A 14,332-nucleotide genomic window follows, 5' to 3' on the forward strand; every position below is an offset into this window, starting at 1 on the left:
ACAAAACAGAAGGTGCAAATTAAATAAAATGTATTACTCATAAATGTATCACGCTTTTTGTTATTTATTAACTTCAGTGATTTAAGTAGTGAGTTTAGTCCTAAGAAGAAAAAGTAAAACAATAATTTCTGTTATTATTATTATTATTGTTATTATTATAGTAACAAACAATATCTTTAAGCTAAAGTTAGCGGGGTCAAAATAATGAGATTCAGGGTCTCACAGTCCAAATTAACAGACTCTGCACGCTCATTGGTCCTCCGCATCGCATCGTCCCGCCCCCTCCGGAGTTCTGAACCAATCACAGGCGCGCCTCCGCATCACATCTGCCCGTCAACCCGTGTCCGTCCCCCTGCATGACGTAACACCCAGTCTGAAAGTGCAATGGCGATATTGGACAATAACAGCCATCTCTTCCCGGGGACCACATCTATATTATGTGGCTAACGCCGAAGAAAAACCCTCCAGTCGGCCGCCAGACCACATCCAGCAGCGGGTGAAGCAGCTGCGAGCAGGACAGGTGATCCGACAAGGCTGCACACCATGACAGTGTAGATAAACCGCTGGTGAGTGAAAACTCCTCTGGTTGTAGAGAAGAAGAAAAAACACACACACACACACACACACAAAAAAACCCAGCGTCTCCCAGTAAACGGTGTCAGATTTCAAAGGGGCGTGGCGGCGTGCTGGGTACCACTCCGACTAAAGGATGCTGATAGCTTAGCAACAGCGACAGGAAGGAAGCAGGAGGCGGAGGAGACACAATGGATGTGCGCTTTGTCAGCGTCGTTAGCGGGTAGGCTGAGCCGAGCCTGGATCGTGTGAGTACAGAGACGGAGAGGATGCTCGTCAGTTTGTGCCAAGTCAAGCACAAGGAGCCTGGATGCAGAGTGGGAATGTAAACAAAGGGTGTGGGCCTCTCAGCTGGCCCGTGATGCTCTGCCTCCATTACTGCTCCTCATCATCATCATCACACACATGGCTCTGTGTCTGAACGTCTCCTTCTTCTTCTTCTTCTTCTTCTTCTGTCCTCAGGTGTGACGTGTGAACAGACACCATGGCCACACAGGAACCGTCCCCTCCCTCGTCCATGGAGAGCAACAAACCCGGCTTCCCCAAGAAGATCCTGGGCAACAAGCTGGAGGACAAGCACCTGTGCAACTGCTGCCACAACATCCTCCGACGACCCTTTCAAGCCCAGTGTGGACATCGCTTCTGTTCCTACTGCTTCAACAGGACCGTGAGGTGAGGACAGGTCCAACGTAGTGATGACATCCACTCCTGTACTGGTCACCTGACTCTAAAGACCTTACAGGGACTCTAGGTGTTCTCCACTTCAACCAGCCCATTTAACTGATGATGAAGAACCACCGAAGGGTATCTAATGTGATGATATGTTAGATTTTCAGTGTATCAGATGTGTGATGTTGTTGTTTTTTTGCAGTAATGGACCCCAGAAATGTAGCGCCTGCATTAAAGAGGATATCTTTGAGGAGCCTACATCGATTTTGAAACAAGGATGTGTGAGTATTAAAGCGTTTTTATCCACTTGAGAGTTTCTTAAATGGGTTTCTTTTGTTAAATTATAGTTTCTTGTTTATTGGTACCACGGCTGCTCCTGTAGTATTTTAAGTCAAAGCATTTTCAATTCTGGCTTCTTTACTCCATTAGTTGATTAGTTGTTTGTTCTCTAAATGTCCAAGGCCAAGCTGACATCTCGTGTTTTATCTGACCAACAGTACAAAACCCCCAAAATATTCAGTTTACAGTCAGATAAGGTTAATGAATTCAGCAAATACTCCAAGTTGAGAAGCTGGAAGTAGATGACGTGTGTCATTTTGCATGTAAACAATAATAAGAACTTTATTTATATATACTTGTTTGACAGTAAAACAGCTTAGGTTTTGTTTTGACCTGTTTTTCACTCAGTTTCAGTTTCATTCTGACGTCTCTGCACAGTATAACAGACACAGATGTTTCTATATATGTATTAATTCCAGATGTTTTCCCTCCGGTGTGTCCGTCCCACTGCTGACAGAAAAACAAAACAAAACTGTTACTCATAAAGGGACATCAGGTGTATAAATGATGCTAAAACTTATTTAATCTGACATAATTTAAGTCACATTAGTCAAGCACAGCCACAGAATATGTAAAAGCAACAATGCAACAATAAATAATATGAATCATATTATCCACACCCTCTTTTTGTTTGTTTGTTTCAGTTCCTATAGATGTATTATTAATATTAAATAAATAATAATAATACTACTACTAATAATAATAATACAAGCCATCTGGGGAAATGTCTTTTCGTGAACTCAGGAACCTCTGGTTTAATCTTAAACAATTTTCTGTATTTTATGAGCCTATTATATGTCTTTTTCTATTCTAAATGTCAATCAGAAAAGTCACCAGAAGTTATAGAAATCACAGCATGAAATGGAAATATTCAAATACACTACCTCAAAATAGTAAATGTAATCTATTGTCTAACTGTCTCTTATTGCCCTGATATGTCCATATGTTCAGATTATGACAGTAGTTATTTGTTGACGTTTACCTGCAGATCTTGTAGAAAATAAAAAAAAAAATTGGTCACAAAATAATAAGTAAAAAATAATGAAAATAAGTAAATAAATGTCCAAAAACAAGTTTCCTATATCTCACTGAAATGCTAATTTTGACCATAGTTCCAGGAACTAAACTTGGAAAAAAAAAAAATTACTGTTTGTATTTGAGCTTCCACTGCTGCAGAGGAACCACGAATATCAGGCAAAATCCTCTATGATGAACAAAAGGCTGATTTTCACTGTCGCTCTGAGTTTATGTCTTGTTATTAGTCTTATTTTCTCCATAAACGTGCAAACTGGACATGAAATTTCTTCCATTCCTCGTCATAATGTTTGAGAACTGGCCTACGTTTACGGCTGGCTGACCTGCAGACGTAGTTTGGGCTTTATTTATGAGCAGACATGCAGGGAAAATGTTGCTGCTCCTGATTCCCACGCGCTCACGCTCACACTGAAGGAAATCCTCTTGTTTCCTGCTGTTTGTTTTCAGGCTTTTCCTGACAACGCAGTCCGAAGGGAAGTCGAACACCTTTCAGCTGTTTGTATCAATGAAAATTGCACCTGGAAAGGCAGCATTAAAGAGTACGAGGTGAGGCGACATCTGACCTACTTTCATGACTTCTTTATTGCTCTACACTTTGTTTAACAGGTCGGTAATAATTTGTTTTTATTGTTTATAGTTAGATGTAAATGTGCAGTTTTTTCCTGATAACTTATTTTCCTACATTTTGCTAGCTTAGCTGAGCTTGTGCAGCACACCACAGAGACTGTTGTAACAACTTAAGCTCCACTTTTTTTTTTCAGATGAACCACGAGGGCAAGTGCGATTTCATGATCATCCCCTGCCCCTCCTGCAAAGAACATATTCGCTTCAACGAGCAGGAGCGCCATAACGAGCGCGAGTGCCCGGAGAGAACACTCAACTGCAAGTACTGCAAGGAGCCATTTCACTTCAAAAACATCAAGGTTGGACATGATTTATTTAGAACCGCTAGGACGCTAAGAGGCTCGTCTGGGCCGCTGCGGCGCGTCACGGCAGCTCTCTGTGTAACATTTTGTTTTCTTTCAGGCACACGATGAGATCTGTCCCAAGTACCCGATGATCTGTGAAGGCTGCGCCAAGAAGAAAATACCCCGAGAAAAGGTGAATCTGTAAACGGCGTGCGGACGAGAGGAAACATTTTGTTGCAGGAAAAAGGTCACGGGAGGCTGCTTCAACTCAGGTTTAGCCTCTCGTGTGTCGAAATTACAGACAAGTCACAGAGCTGAGAGTGTTTTTTTACTGGAAACTATAAACCTGGACACTCACTGCTGATCTTAAGCTATTTCAGGAATCCTCAGAGACACTTCTAACTCTCTAGATTAAAAATACATTGTGAAGATAGAAAGATAAACAAGATTTTAACCCCTCCTGCTATAAAGGTGTTATTTTTGTATCAAGATATAAAAATAACAGAAAGTGAGAAACGTGCGTCTCCAATTACCTCTTGTGATCAGGTGTCACTTCCCCGCTCTGTATGCAATTATACTCTTACATCACTGGAACAAATAGATATGACATTTTTTACACAAAGAAAGAAATATCTTCACGTGTAACGCTTTGCCGAATTAACAAGAAGCATCAAACAAGTAAGAATTTGTCATAGACAGTGTTTCACAAAGTTTATAAAGTTTCTCCTAACGCGACAACTCTCAAAATTGAGTGTTTTTTAAAGGGAGTCTGGGGACTTTATTGGTTACTGTTTACTGTATTTATAAAATTTTTCAAGTTTGCCATCAATAAAATGTTAAAGAAGTAAAATGTCTTTAATAAAATTATCTTAAATGGTGAAATCAGTTGAAACTGTTGTTGGGAGGTAAGACAGGCTGGTACAACAAACAGTAGTTTCACAGAGTTTGTTACGTTTCAGCCCACACAAAAAAAATCTTAAAATCACACGATTTGTTAATGGGGATGTCGTGTTACTAGTCCAATGCTCAGTTGAAACAGACAGTGTTTTCACAAACTGCTAACATTGGCAGGTTAAGAGAGCCCAAACATGTGATTAACATAACAGCGAACCACATAGAAATAAGACGGCTGGTAATCCATGTAAAGGAATGCGGTCACATGAGGCCCAGACCACCTCTGAATGCGAATGTGGAATATTTTTCCACATTAAGATTCTGTAAATATCTTCTAAAGCCCGTCTGGGTTCTTCAAAGACCACCAGGTATATGAGCTAATGCTTAGCCACAAACTTCAGCCAGTAGCTCGTCTGCTAAGTTTGCTAATAACACTTTTAATTGTTTTTTTTTTCAGTACGTGGACCACATCAAGTTCTGCAGCAAATTCAGAACTCCATGTCGATTTCATGTCGTAGGATGTGACATGTCCGTAAGTACTTTACGTTTGCACACTTTTAGATTATTGTAAGGGGAGGAGAGGGTTAGAGATGAGGGAGGGTTATGTATTGTTTTACTACAGCCTGACTGATACTCAATTTATGGAGCCAATAGTGATATTAGAGAGTAAAAATATATTCGAGGCCAATATGCACACATTTTTTGCAATTATCCCTCAAAAGTTGTCATCACAGTCTTGTGACGAAGACATGCAGCTGAGGCAGGATGTTTTCCAGTTTGATCAGTGCGCTGAAACAATAAACGTCACCCCAGGTGCTTATATGCATGCGTTTGTCTCTGTAGGTGGAAAAGGAAAAGATTCACGACCATGAGCGCTCCTACGCCTACGAGCACCTCAACCTGTTGCTGCACTACATCATGGGCATGAAAGTGAGCATGGAGGGCCTGCAGCCCCAGGGACTGGAACTCGCCGGACACAAACTGGTGGAACTCCAGCAGTCCCTCAGGGAGCTCGAGGCCAGAGTCTCCCAGCTTAGCACCACCTCCTCTGGGCCTCCCGTGCAGGGAGCTGCCGCCGCCGCCTCATCATCATCCTCCAGCTCCGGTCCTCCTGGTCCAACCGCTTCAGCTCCTCTCCCACCTCCACCCACTCTGGCTCCCACTCTGTCTGTGTCTACCTCCTTCACCCCCCTGCCCAGCTCGGTGGGAGCGGCGCTGGAGCTCCAGCTCCACAGCGAGAAGACCAAGGTGGCCGAGCTGGGTCGCAGGTGTACGGAGCTCGAAGTTAAAGCCGGCACGTTTGAAAATGTGGTGTGTGTCCTGAACAGAGAGGTGGAGAGGTTCGCCACCACCATGGAGGCCAGCAACCGTCAGCACAAACTGGACCAGGACAAGATCGAGGCTCTGAGTAACAAGGTACCACCAGAATACTAGTTGTTGTTTTGACAACCTTTGGACATGAAGTCTTAAAACATATAATAGTTAAACTCATATGCAAAGTGATAATATTTCCAAATAGCCCAACTTATCCTGAAAATATCAACATATATTGGAGAAGTTTTTGTGATCTCATTAAAACAGAGTGTGTTTATGTCACAGGTGCGTCAGCTGGAGAGGACGGTGGGTTTGAAGGACCTGACAGTCGCTGAGATGGAGGGTCGGCTGAGGGAAATGTCTGCCACTACGTTTGATGGTGTCTTCGTCTGGAGGATCTCCGATTTCGCCAAAAAGAGACAAGATGCCATCGCCGGTCGAGCCCCTGCCATGTTTTCACCAGGTAATCCTGACTGAATCCAACCTGTTGAAAGTTATTAAAAAATAACATCTCTAATACAAAAGACACCCCAGGACAGTCAGAGCCGTATTATCTGCTGATGCCTAACTCTGAATTTCAGCCTTCTACACCAGTAAGTACGGCTACAAGATGTGTCTGCGGATCTATCTGAATGGAGATGGGACGGGGCGCGGCAGCCACTTGTCCTTGTTCTTTGTAGTGATGAGAGGACTGAGTGACGCTCTGCTCAAATGGCCTTTCAACCAGAAGGTAAAACATCTACAGTTTGTGGCCCCTTTTTAGATGCTACTGAAATTTTTCTTTTTTAACCCTCATGCAACTGATAAAAATGTTCCATGTCAAAAACTGCCATGTAAATACTATATATTAATATTATTTTCAAGTTTCACTGGGTAACATTCTTCAACAATAGTCCTGATAATAACAACCAAATATTCATTCAATTTCAATGTTTTAACCTTTTAAATACCAGTTTGTTTACATGATACATACATATTTTTTATGGCAGTTTTTGACATGGAACATTTTTTTTTATAATAAATGTGATATTTTATCAGTTGCATGAGGGTTTAGTTTTATTATGAGGCAAAGCCCCCTACAGGACACAAGGGAAATGGCACGTATTTGGTCTATGGGCCAGAATACAGGCAAACTTCCCCATGTAATGAAAAATAGTAGAGATGCACCGATCCGATATTGGGATCGGATATCGGCTCCGATATTGACTAATTAGCTGGATCGGATATCTGATGAATGAGGCCGATCCAGCATGCCGATCCAGTCATTTCATTTTTATTGATATTGTTACAGCGATCTAGTCACGTCGGTTACGTCGTCACGCAGAGCACGCACAGCAGCTAGTGATAAGCAAACACAGAGCAACATGGCGCAAGCGCCGGACCGAGCTAAGTCTGCTATTTGGAAACATTTCAAACTTGATACGCCAACAAGTCCGACTGCAACATGCAATATCTGCAACGCGAAAGTTGCGAGGGGTGGTGATAAAGTTAGTAAGTTTAACACCACAAACTTAAATAGGCACCTCCAAAAGCACCATGCTAAAGAGCACGCAGAGCTCCGAGCGAAGCCAGCAGAGAGTACAACGACGCAGCTAACTTTGGCGGATGCACTGCAAAGACGGGAGAAACTGCCAGCCGGCAGCGTGAAAGCAACCAACATAACAGAGAAGGTTATGGAGTTTATTGTTTTGGATTCGCAGCCCCTCTCTGTTGTTGATAACGAAGGATTCCGCCGCCTACTTGAACATCTTGAGCCAAGGTACAGTTTACCATCTCGAAAATATTTTTCTGTGACCGCTCTGCCTGAACTGTACAAGAAAGTGTGCAAACACATATCAGAAGAACTAAAGGATGTAACATCAATGAGCTTCACCACAGATATCTGGAGCTCCGACGTGTGCCCCATGTCACTTTTAAGTTTAACTGTGCACTGGTTAGACGCAAGTTATTCACCTCACAGCGCAATGCTCCAGGCGAAAAACTTCCACGGATCACACACCGGAGACGTGATTTCGGCAGCTATAAAGGAAATGCTTGATCAGTGGCATATTCCGTTGACAAAAGTGCATGTCATTTTGAGGGACAATGCGAGTTTTGAAGTTAATTAAGCCATTGTTTGTTGGGTTTCAGGCAGCTGCTATATTTTATATTACATTTTAAAATATCTGTTTGCAGTGCACTTTAAATGGAAGTGTTATTTATTTCTTTTTGCTGCTAATGTACACTGTTATTGTTGTTATTTGTTAATAAATAATAAGTTGATTTATATCTGTGTTAATTTGTTACCTTTTTTAACAAGGCTAAATGTTTATGCCAAGCCTGATGCCTTCACTCACATGGCAAGGTATACAGTTCATTCATTCAACAGTAGTATCGGATCGGTATCGGGTATCGGCCGATAACTCAGCCCAGGTATCGGTATCGGGATTGGATCGGAAAAAACTGGATCGGTGCATCTCTAAAAAATAGTTAAACTTACAAAAACTCATCCAAACCTCATTAAACCTGAAATGCTCATATCTGGCGCGGTAACAGTAACAGTAACAGCTAGTACTGGTGCGTCAAGTATTCCTTTATATCAATAAATTTATTTCATGAGTCAGTTAATCACTGACCTTTTTGTCGAGCTCAACACTCATTAGTTATTATGTCCTCACATATATCATTCCTCCTGCAGGATGAATGCACACATTTAGCTCCAAAAGTGCCTTTGACATTTGTAGGCTTATTAAATTGAAGATTTGGCGACAGACGTTGCAGGCGTTGAGACCAAAAACAACAGAGGGGGCTGAGTTGGTGGTGTTGTTATATTGAAGGTATCGACAGTGAGACATGAAATGTGATCCAGGAAGTCCAGTTGGAATAACAGAACAATGCATTTAAAAGCTTAACAGATGGTTTGTAATACGCAGAAAGGATTTTAACTCTGGATTATTTTATCCTTTTATTGCGTCACCATCATGAGGTAAAACACATGCTGCTAATGTCACAAAGATATCTACCAATAATGTGTAGAGGAAAAATATTTATTTTTAGGTTTTGGGTCAAACTGTCCCTTTCAACAGCAGACAAACACAGCTCTTCCGTCTGTTTTATTCCCAGGTGACTCTGATGCTGCTGGACCAGAGCAACAGGGAGCACATCATCGACGCCTTCCGCCCCGACGTCACTTCCTCCTCCTTCCAGAGACCCGTGAGCGAGATGAACATCGCCAGCGGCTGTCCGCTCTTCTGCCCGCTCTCCAAGCTCGACGCCAAGAACTCTTACATCCGCGACGACACCATCTTCATTAAGGCGATCGTGGACCTCACCGGCCTCTAGACGGCTCCGCTGGGTGGTACAGTTTGGCAACCAGGCAGCTCTGTGACCATTAAGGCTTCATTTCGGCTCAGTCGTGGTCCCCTTTAGGGCTCCGTTCAGGCATCTAACTGTCCCCTGCAGCTCGAGGGAGACAGACATGCTTGCAACTGCATGTGGCTGCAGTCCAGGCGGCGCCGGCATCGTCATACCCGGTGTTCTGTTCGCAAGAACCACCGTCATTGCTGTACATTTTGGGTGCAAAACTTTTTTCTTTTGACATCACGGCACCACTCCCATGGTGGTTTAAAGTCACTTCAGTTGTTGCACATGCAGTAAGCTTTCAGTTAAAGGAGCACCAGTGCAGCGTGGTCAGAAGCAGATGATGGAGTGAAAAGAGTGAATACTTTCTATTTGAATCTCCGACGCGGGATGTCCCGGAACAGGGTTGTAGATTTACAGATAGTTGATCGTGCTGATGTGGCTGTAGAAAAGCTGGCAGTAGACTTAAAATAGAGTTAGAGCATGGCTTGATGCAGTTTTTTGCTTTTTTCCTGCAGGTTGTGGATATTGTGAGCTTCTCAATTCCAGTGTCGAGTGAATTTGCATAGACAAACGTGGAGTTATGTTATGAATAAGATTACAGGCTTTTTTCTTTTTTTGTTTCGTAGCGCAGAGTGCATGCCGCCGGCGTTTTTAATGAAGCATTAAAACCCGCTCCTTATTTCGACTGAGCTTCACGAAGGGTTCCTCGTTTGTTGTTCAATTTGTTAGTGAATTAGCCATCCGTGATGGTGGACATTGCCTGCATGTCTTTTTGGAACCAGGCTATTTTACATGTAAAGAAGTCAGTGTTGCGTATTTGTTTCCTATTAGGGGTTTGGTGGTTCTGATCGGTGGTTTGGTACATCTGTGGAAGATACAGTGGAGTTACCAAGGAGTCAGGGCAGCTTGCCAGTCAAGCCTGAGGCATCGAACTCTCTGACAAACATACATAGCATACATGGAGTTCTCCCCCAGGATATGCTCACTAGCTCACATCTCAACACATAGTACTGTGCCCCACCACAGATTGAGGTTAACACAGATTCCACGAAATGAAGGAATTGTCCGTTCCTTGTTTTCTGTCCATTCAGTATACAGTGCGTATGTGTTTCTGCTGCTCTGAGATAGACTACTGACGTGAACCTAATATATATGTTGGTGCAAATATACGTGTGTGGAGGCTGAGAGGCTGAGATAACCAGAGGTTGTTAGACTTTGTTGTAGGTTTACGGGCCGTTATCGACGGCCCCCAGATTACTCTTTAGTGTTTTGAACGTGCTCTCACTGATTTCCAATAAGGCACCACGAAACGTACACTTTTCTACGCGTCCGCCCGGAGATCGCCGTTGTACTTTACTTAGCATGCATGCTGAGGTTTTTTCAAGGTTTCACGCTGGCCTGTTTGAAAACCAGTCTCGACCTGTATTGAAACCTCTCTGTGCATGGGAGGCTTCAATTCATATTCACTTATGGAGTTTCACATCGGTTTCCTCCGCGAGCCTCGTGTGAACGCATTTATTTGTATTCGTTTTGGATGAAAATACGTAATCATAGGATAGTTATTATGTTATAACTGGCGCTGCGTCCGTTCAACGGGGGCAGCCGCCTATATTCATAGCAATTTATAAATATGTATCTTTCATATCATAATGTTGAAATAATCTATATATCAATGTTAATATACAGGAGATGTTATAATAAACATAGTATTACTGAATACCTTATTAATTCTATATCTATATACCAACTTTTTCTTTGTCAAGATGGTTTGAACAGGCCAGGACGACCCCCCTTTTGTGCAGTAAGGACTTATGATTCCTTCTAGAGTGCAATATATGATTATGTCTGTTAGATTTGATGACACCTTGGCTTTAAGGGTTTACAGAAGTCATACTCGACTTATTTGTTTACATTACTCATTACGACGCTGAAGAACTGCAATTTTTTTGGACTTTCCGAGGAAGAAAACGGTGCTTTCCTCGTCATTAAGCATTCGCTGCTTGACATCACAAACATGAGGATCTCTAACTGGTTTTAAAAGAGCTTGATGATTATTTCTTTTTTTAGAAAGACCATTTAAATGTTGAGGAATTCATCCTATAGGCAGGTTTCTACTCTAAAAAAAATACTTTTCAGTGAGGACGGAGCATGTAACAAGTAGGATTACATGAACTTTTTAAGTGTTCCTGTAAACGTGCCAAAATCAAATATTACCTCCATATACGAACAATGTTGTACTGCAAGTTGTATTTTTTGTGTTCTATGCTAAAATATGGTGCCAAATATGTTTATAATTAACAATGTGTGAGTGTGTATGTGTGTGCGTGTGTGTGTGTGCCATTTTAATATGATGCATTGGTCACTAAGAGATAATTAATACTGTCCCATGAAGCTATCCTCGAATAACAGACCCTCCCAAGGTTTTCTGAATGTAAGCTTTAATTTTTTCTTTCCTTTCTAGAAACAAAAACGGCAGTTCTGTAATGTGATGCAGTCGACTTGAAGCAACTTTATTTGTGCACTTTGTATCGGTTGTTTGTCCAAACAGGGTATTTTGTTGAGTGATTTATGTACCTTGAAGTCAGAGCCATATATATTCTGATGTTGATAATTGATGTATTATGCTAAAAAGGACATGCAGTATGTAATAAAGTTTGCTGGTTTTAGCTGGTTGATTATTGTAGACTCATTAGTGGGCCAAGTTTCTGCATAATGAGCATTTTTGCTTCATGTACATTTACTTCTGTTCTTTCACATTGAGTGCAGGAATTGTAATGAAGTGCTTTTAGATTGTTGTGCTGTTTTTTTCTATTTAAAAAGTGACTAAGAGGAACTTTTAAGTGTTTATGAAACAGTCTCGTGATTCCTCTGATGATTATAAATGACCTGTTTTGTTTGGGGTGGACCACACAACATCACCAGAAAATACCAGTACAACAAACAAAATATACTTCATTACAGCATTCAAATTCAGCATATCAAAAGTAAAATGACCCCTGAGGCTAAGATGTTAGCATCTGTGACATGATTAGATAGGGCAGCTGCTCGAGGTGCAGCTAGTTTGAACTACTTCAGGTACATTTGGCTGTTTTAGTCCAGTGTTTCACAAGCTGTCATCATCATAGGATAAAAGGACAGAAGCGAAACATTTCTTACACAAATTCTCATTATTTTTTCTGACTTTTCTCTAATTTTCTGTTGTTTTTGTGAAATATTGGTCATTTTACCCTGAACAGTTATTTCTCCTATGTCCTATGGGATCATCAGCTAAAGGACGAATAGAAATGTTTTACTTTTATCACTTTTTTTTAAAGTTGACACAATGAGGAAAGAATTAGGGTTGGAAGTTTAATTAGTTATAACTTTAGTGATCTTTGTTCGATCACTGATTGACTTGTTTCCTTCAAACGTTAAAACAATTTAAAAAATAGTCAGATTCCTTAAGACCTCTGAAATCGGGGGTCTGTGATCTTGTGTAAATATATTACATTACCTCCCACCACTGCTCACTAGAGGGCGCTATGACCCTGAATGAAAGGCTCTAACTCTTCCTCTGAATGTAGTTACGCAGTGCTTTAAAAAGCATGAAAACAGGGATCATTGTACTTTTATGAGCAGTGTAATTTCAAGGCTATCTGCATTTGCATCCCTTACTGGAAGTGAACTGCTGGCTCATCTTTATTAAGAGACGAAAGCGGTGGACACTCGGGACCGTTTGACCCTCAACACAACGCTCTGCATTGTACACATCTGAGTGCTGCCGGGATGGTCATTTAAAAATAAGTGCTTATAATTAACTTCTTACAGTAAATGCACAAAGACACAGCTGCTGTGCTGCTGACAGGACGTGTTGTGAACAGAACCTCATGAGTGAGTCACACACAGACTGCAGAGGAGTGTGGAGGAAGTCGTGGTTACCTGTACAGGATGTGGTCAGGTGAGGAAATGGAAACTAATGGAGGATATTTTTTTCTCATGACCTCTTTACTGTGACAGTGAAAGCAAAAGAAACTTCATCTTTCTCTTTCGTGCAACTCAAAGCTATTCATATTCAGTTCATCAGTATCATTTGTAATATCTAATGAAATTCACATTATACAATGTACTTTTCGCACAACTAAATATATAAATATACAATATTTCTCCCTCAAATGTAGTGCATTTTTACCGTTCTTTGCAAGTTTGACAGTTTAAACCACATGCTATTTTGTAGATTAAGATTTTATATACACAACACATGATCCTATTATAAAATAACACAGATTGTTGAAGATTAAACTGACCAGCAGTACATCTATCTATCTATCTATCTATCTATCTATCTATCTATCAATCAAATATGTTAGAGCCATAAAGCTGTTATTTATTTGTGTTTATAGACATACATTTATTGTACTTATTATTGTTTTGCTACTGTGTTTGTGTATCATATTTCCTTGTTTGTTTTTTGTCTTTTTCTTATTATTATTTTCTTCTTCTTATTATTATTATTTATTAATTATTAGTAAATAAAAGTTTGTAATACAAGTTTAAAGGTAATGCTGGTAGATGACCTCATTTTAACTACTTTACACAAGGCTGGATAGTTTGACCTGTATGACAGTATCATATTTAGTTACCAAGATAGTAACTAAAGCTGTCAAATAAATGTAGTGGAGTAAAAAGTGTAATATTTCCTTCTGAAATGTGGCAGAGAATAAGTATAAAGTAAAATAAAAATACTCAAGTAAAGTAGAAGTAGGCTACTGAATTGTACTTAAGTACTTTACCTGAGTAAATGTCAGTGATGGGATGTAACTAAGTACATTTACTTAAGTGCTGTACTTGAGTACAATTTTGAGGTACTTGTACTTTACTTGGTTGCTGATGAACTTTTGGTACTTAAGTACATTAAATAACAGATACTTTTACTCAATTACTATTTGTATGGGTGACTTTCACTTTTACCAAAGTAATATTTTAACACGATATATGTACTTTTACTCAAGTATGAGTTTTAGGTACTTGTACTGGTAAATGTACTTAGTTACTCTGAAGTTAAAGATGGACAGTCTATAAAATGGTGCGGTGCTAAACTCACTCACATGACATGCTCGACAGGCCGGAGTGTAAATCAAACGCACCCTTCTTTTAATGGCGCGGTATTCTTGAACCTCCCGTCTCACCTGTTGCAGGGTGTTTCACTCACCTGTTGCAGAGTGTTACACTCACCTGTTGCAGGATGTTAGACTCACCTGCCGGATGTATTCCTGCCGCTT

General features: G+C 40.8%; 1 protein-coding gene across 1 annotated transcript; it reads left to right on the forward strand.

Annotated features, from left to right (window-relative positions):
• The first annotated feature begins 210 nt into the window (after positions 1-210).
• LOC311275273 (TNF receptor-associated factor 2-like) lies at positions 211-11,740 on the forward strand. Its single transcript, XM_084383669.1, has 11 exons — positions 211-566; positions 1,036-1,245; positions 1,445-1,523; positions 3,064-3,162; positions 3,378-3,539; positions 3,643-3,717; positions 4,876-4,950; positions 5,262-5,834; positions 6,018-6,195; positions 6,314-6,462; positions 8,835-11,740. The coding sequence occupies exons 2-11, from the start codon at positions 1,058-1,060 to the stop codon at positions 9,051-9,053; spliced, it is 1,797 nt and encodes a 598-aa protein (XP_084239795.1). The 5' UTR covers positions 211-566; positions 1,036-1,057; the 3' UTR covers positions 9,054-11,740.
• Positions 11,741-14,332: the final 2,592 nt, after the last annotated feature.

This window comes from Pagrus pagrus, assembly GCF_965226575.1.
Source record: "Pagrus pagrus genome assembly, chromosome: 19".
Taxonomy (NCBI): Eukaryota; Metazoa; Chordata; class Actinopteri; order Spariformes; family Sparidae; genus Pagrus; species Pagrus pagrus.

Bases quoted from the DNA above. Each gene is read 5' to 3' on its own strand.
- LOC311275273 (XM_084383669.1), top strand. From the start codon at position 1,058: ATGGCCACACAGGAACCGTCCCCTCCCTCGTCCATGGAGAGCAACAAA. The intron at 1,524-3,063 runs GTGAGTATTAAA...GTTTGTTTTCAG, and splicing joins CGATTTTGAAACAAGGATGT to GCTTTTCCTGACAACGCAGT. The intron at 6,196-6,313 runs GTAATCCTGACT...TCTGAATTTCAG, and splicing joins CCCTGCCATGTTTTCACCAG to CCTTCTACACCAGTAAGTAC.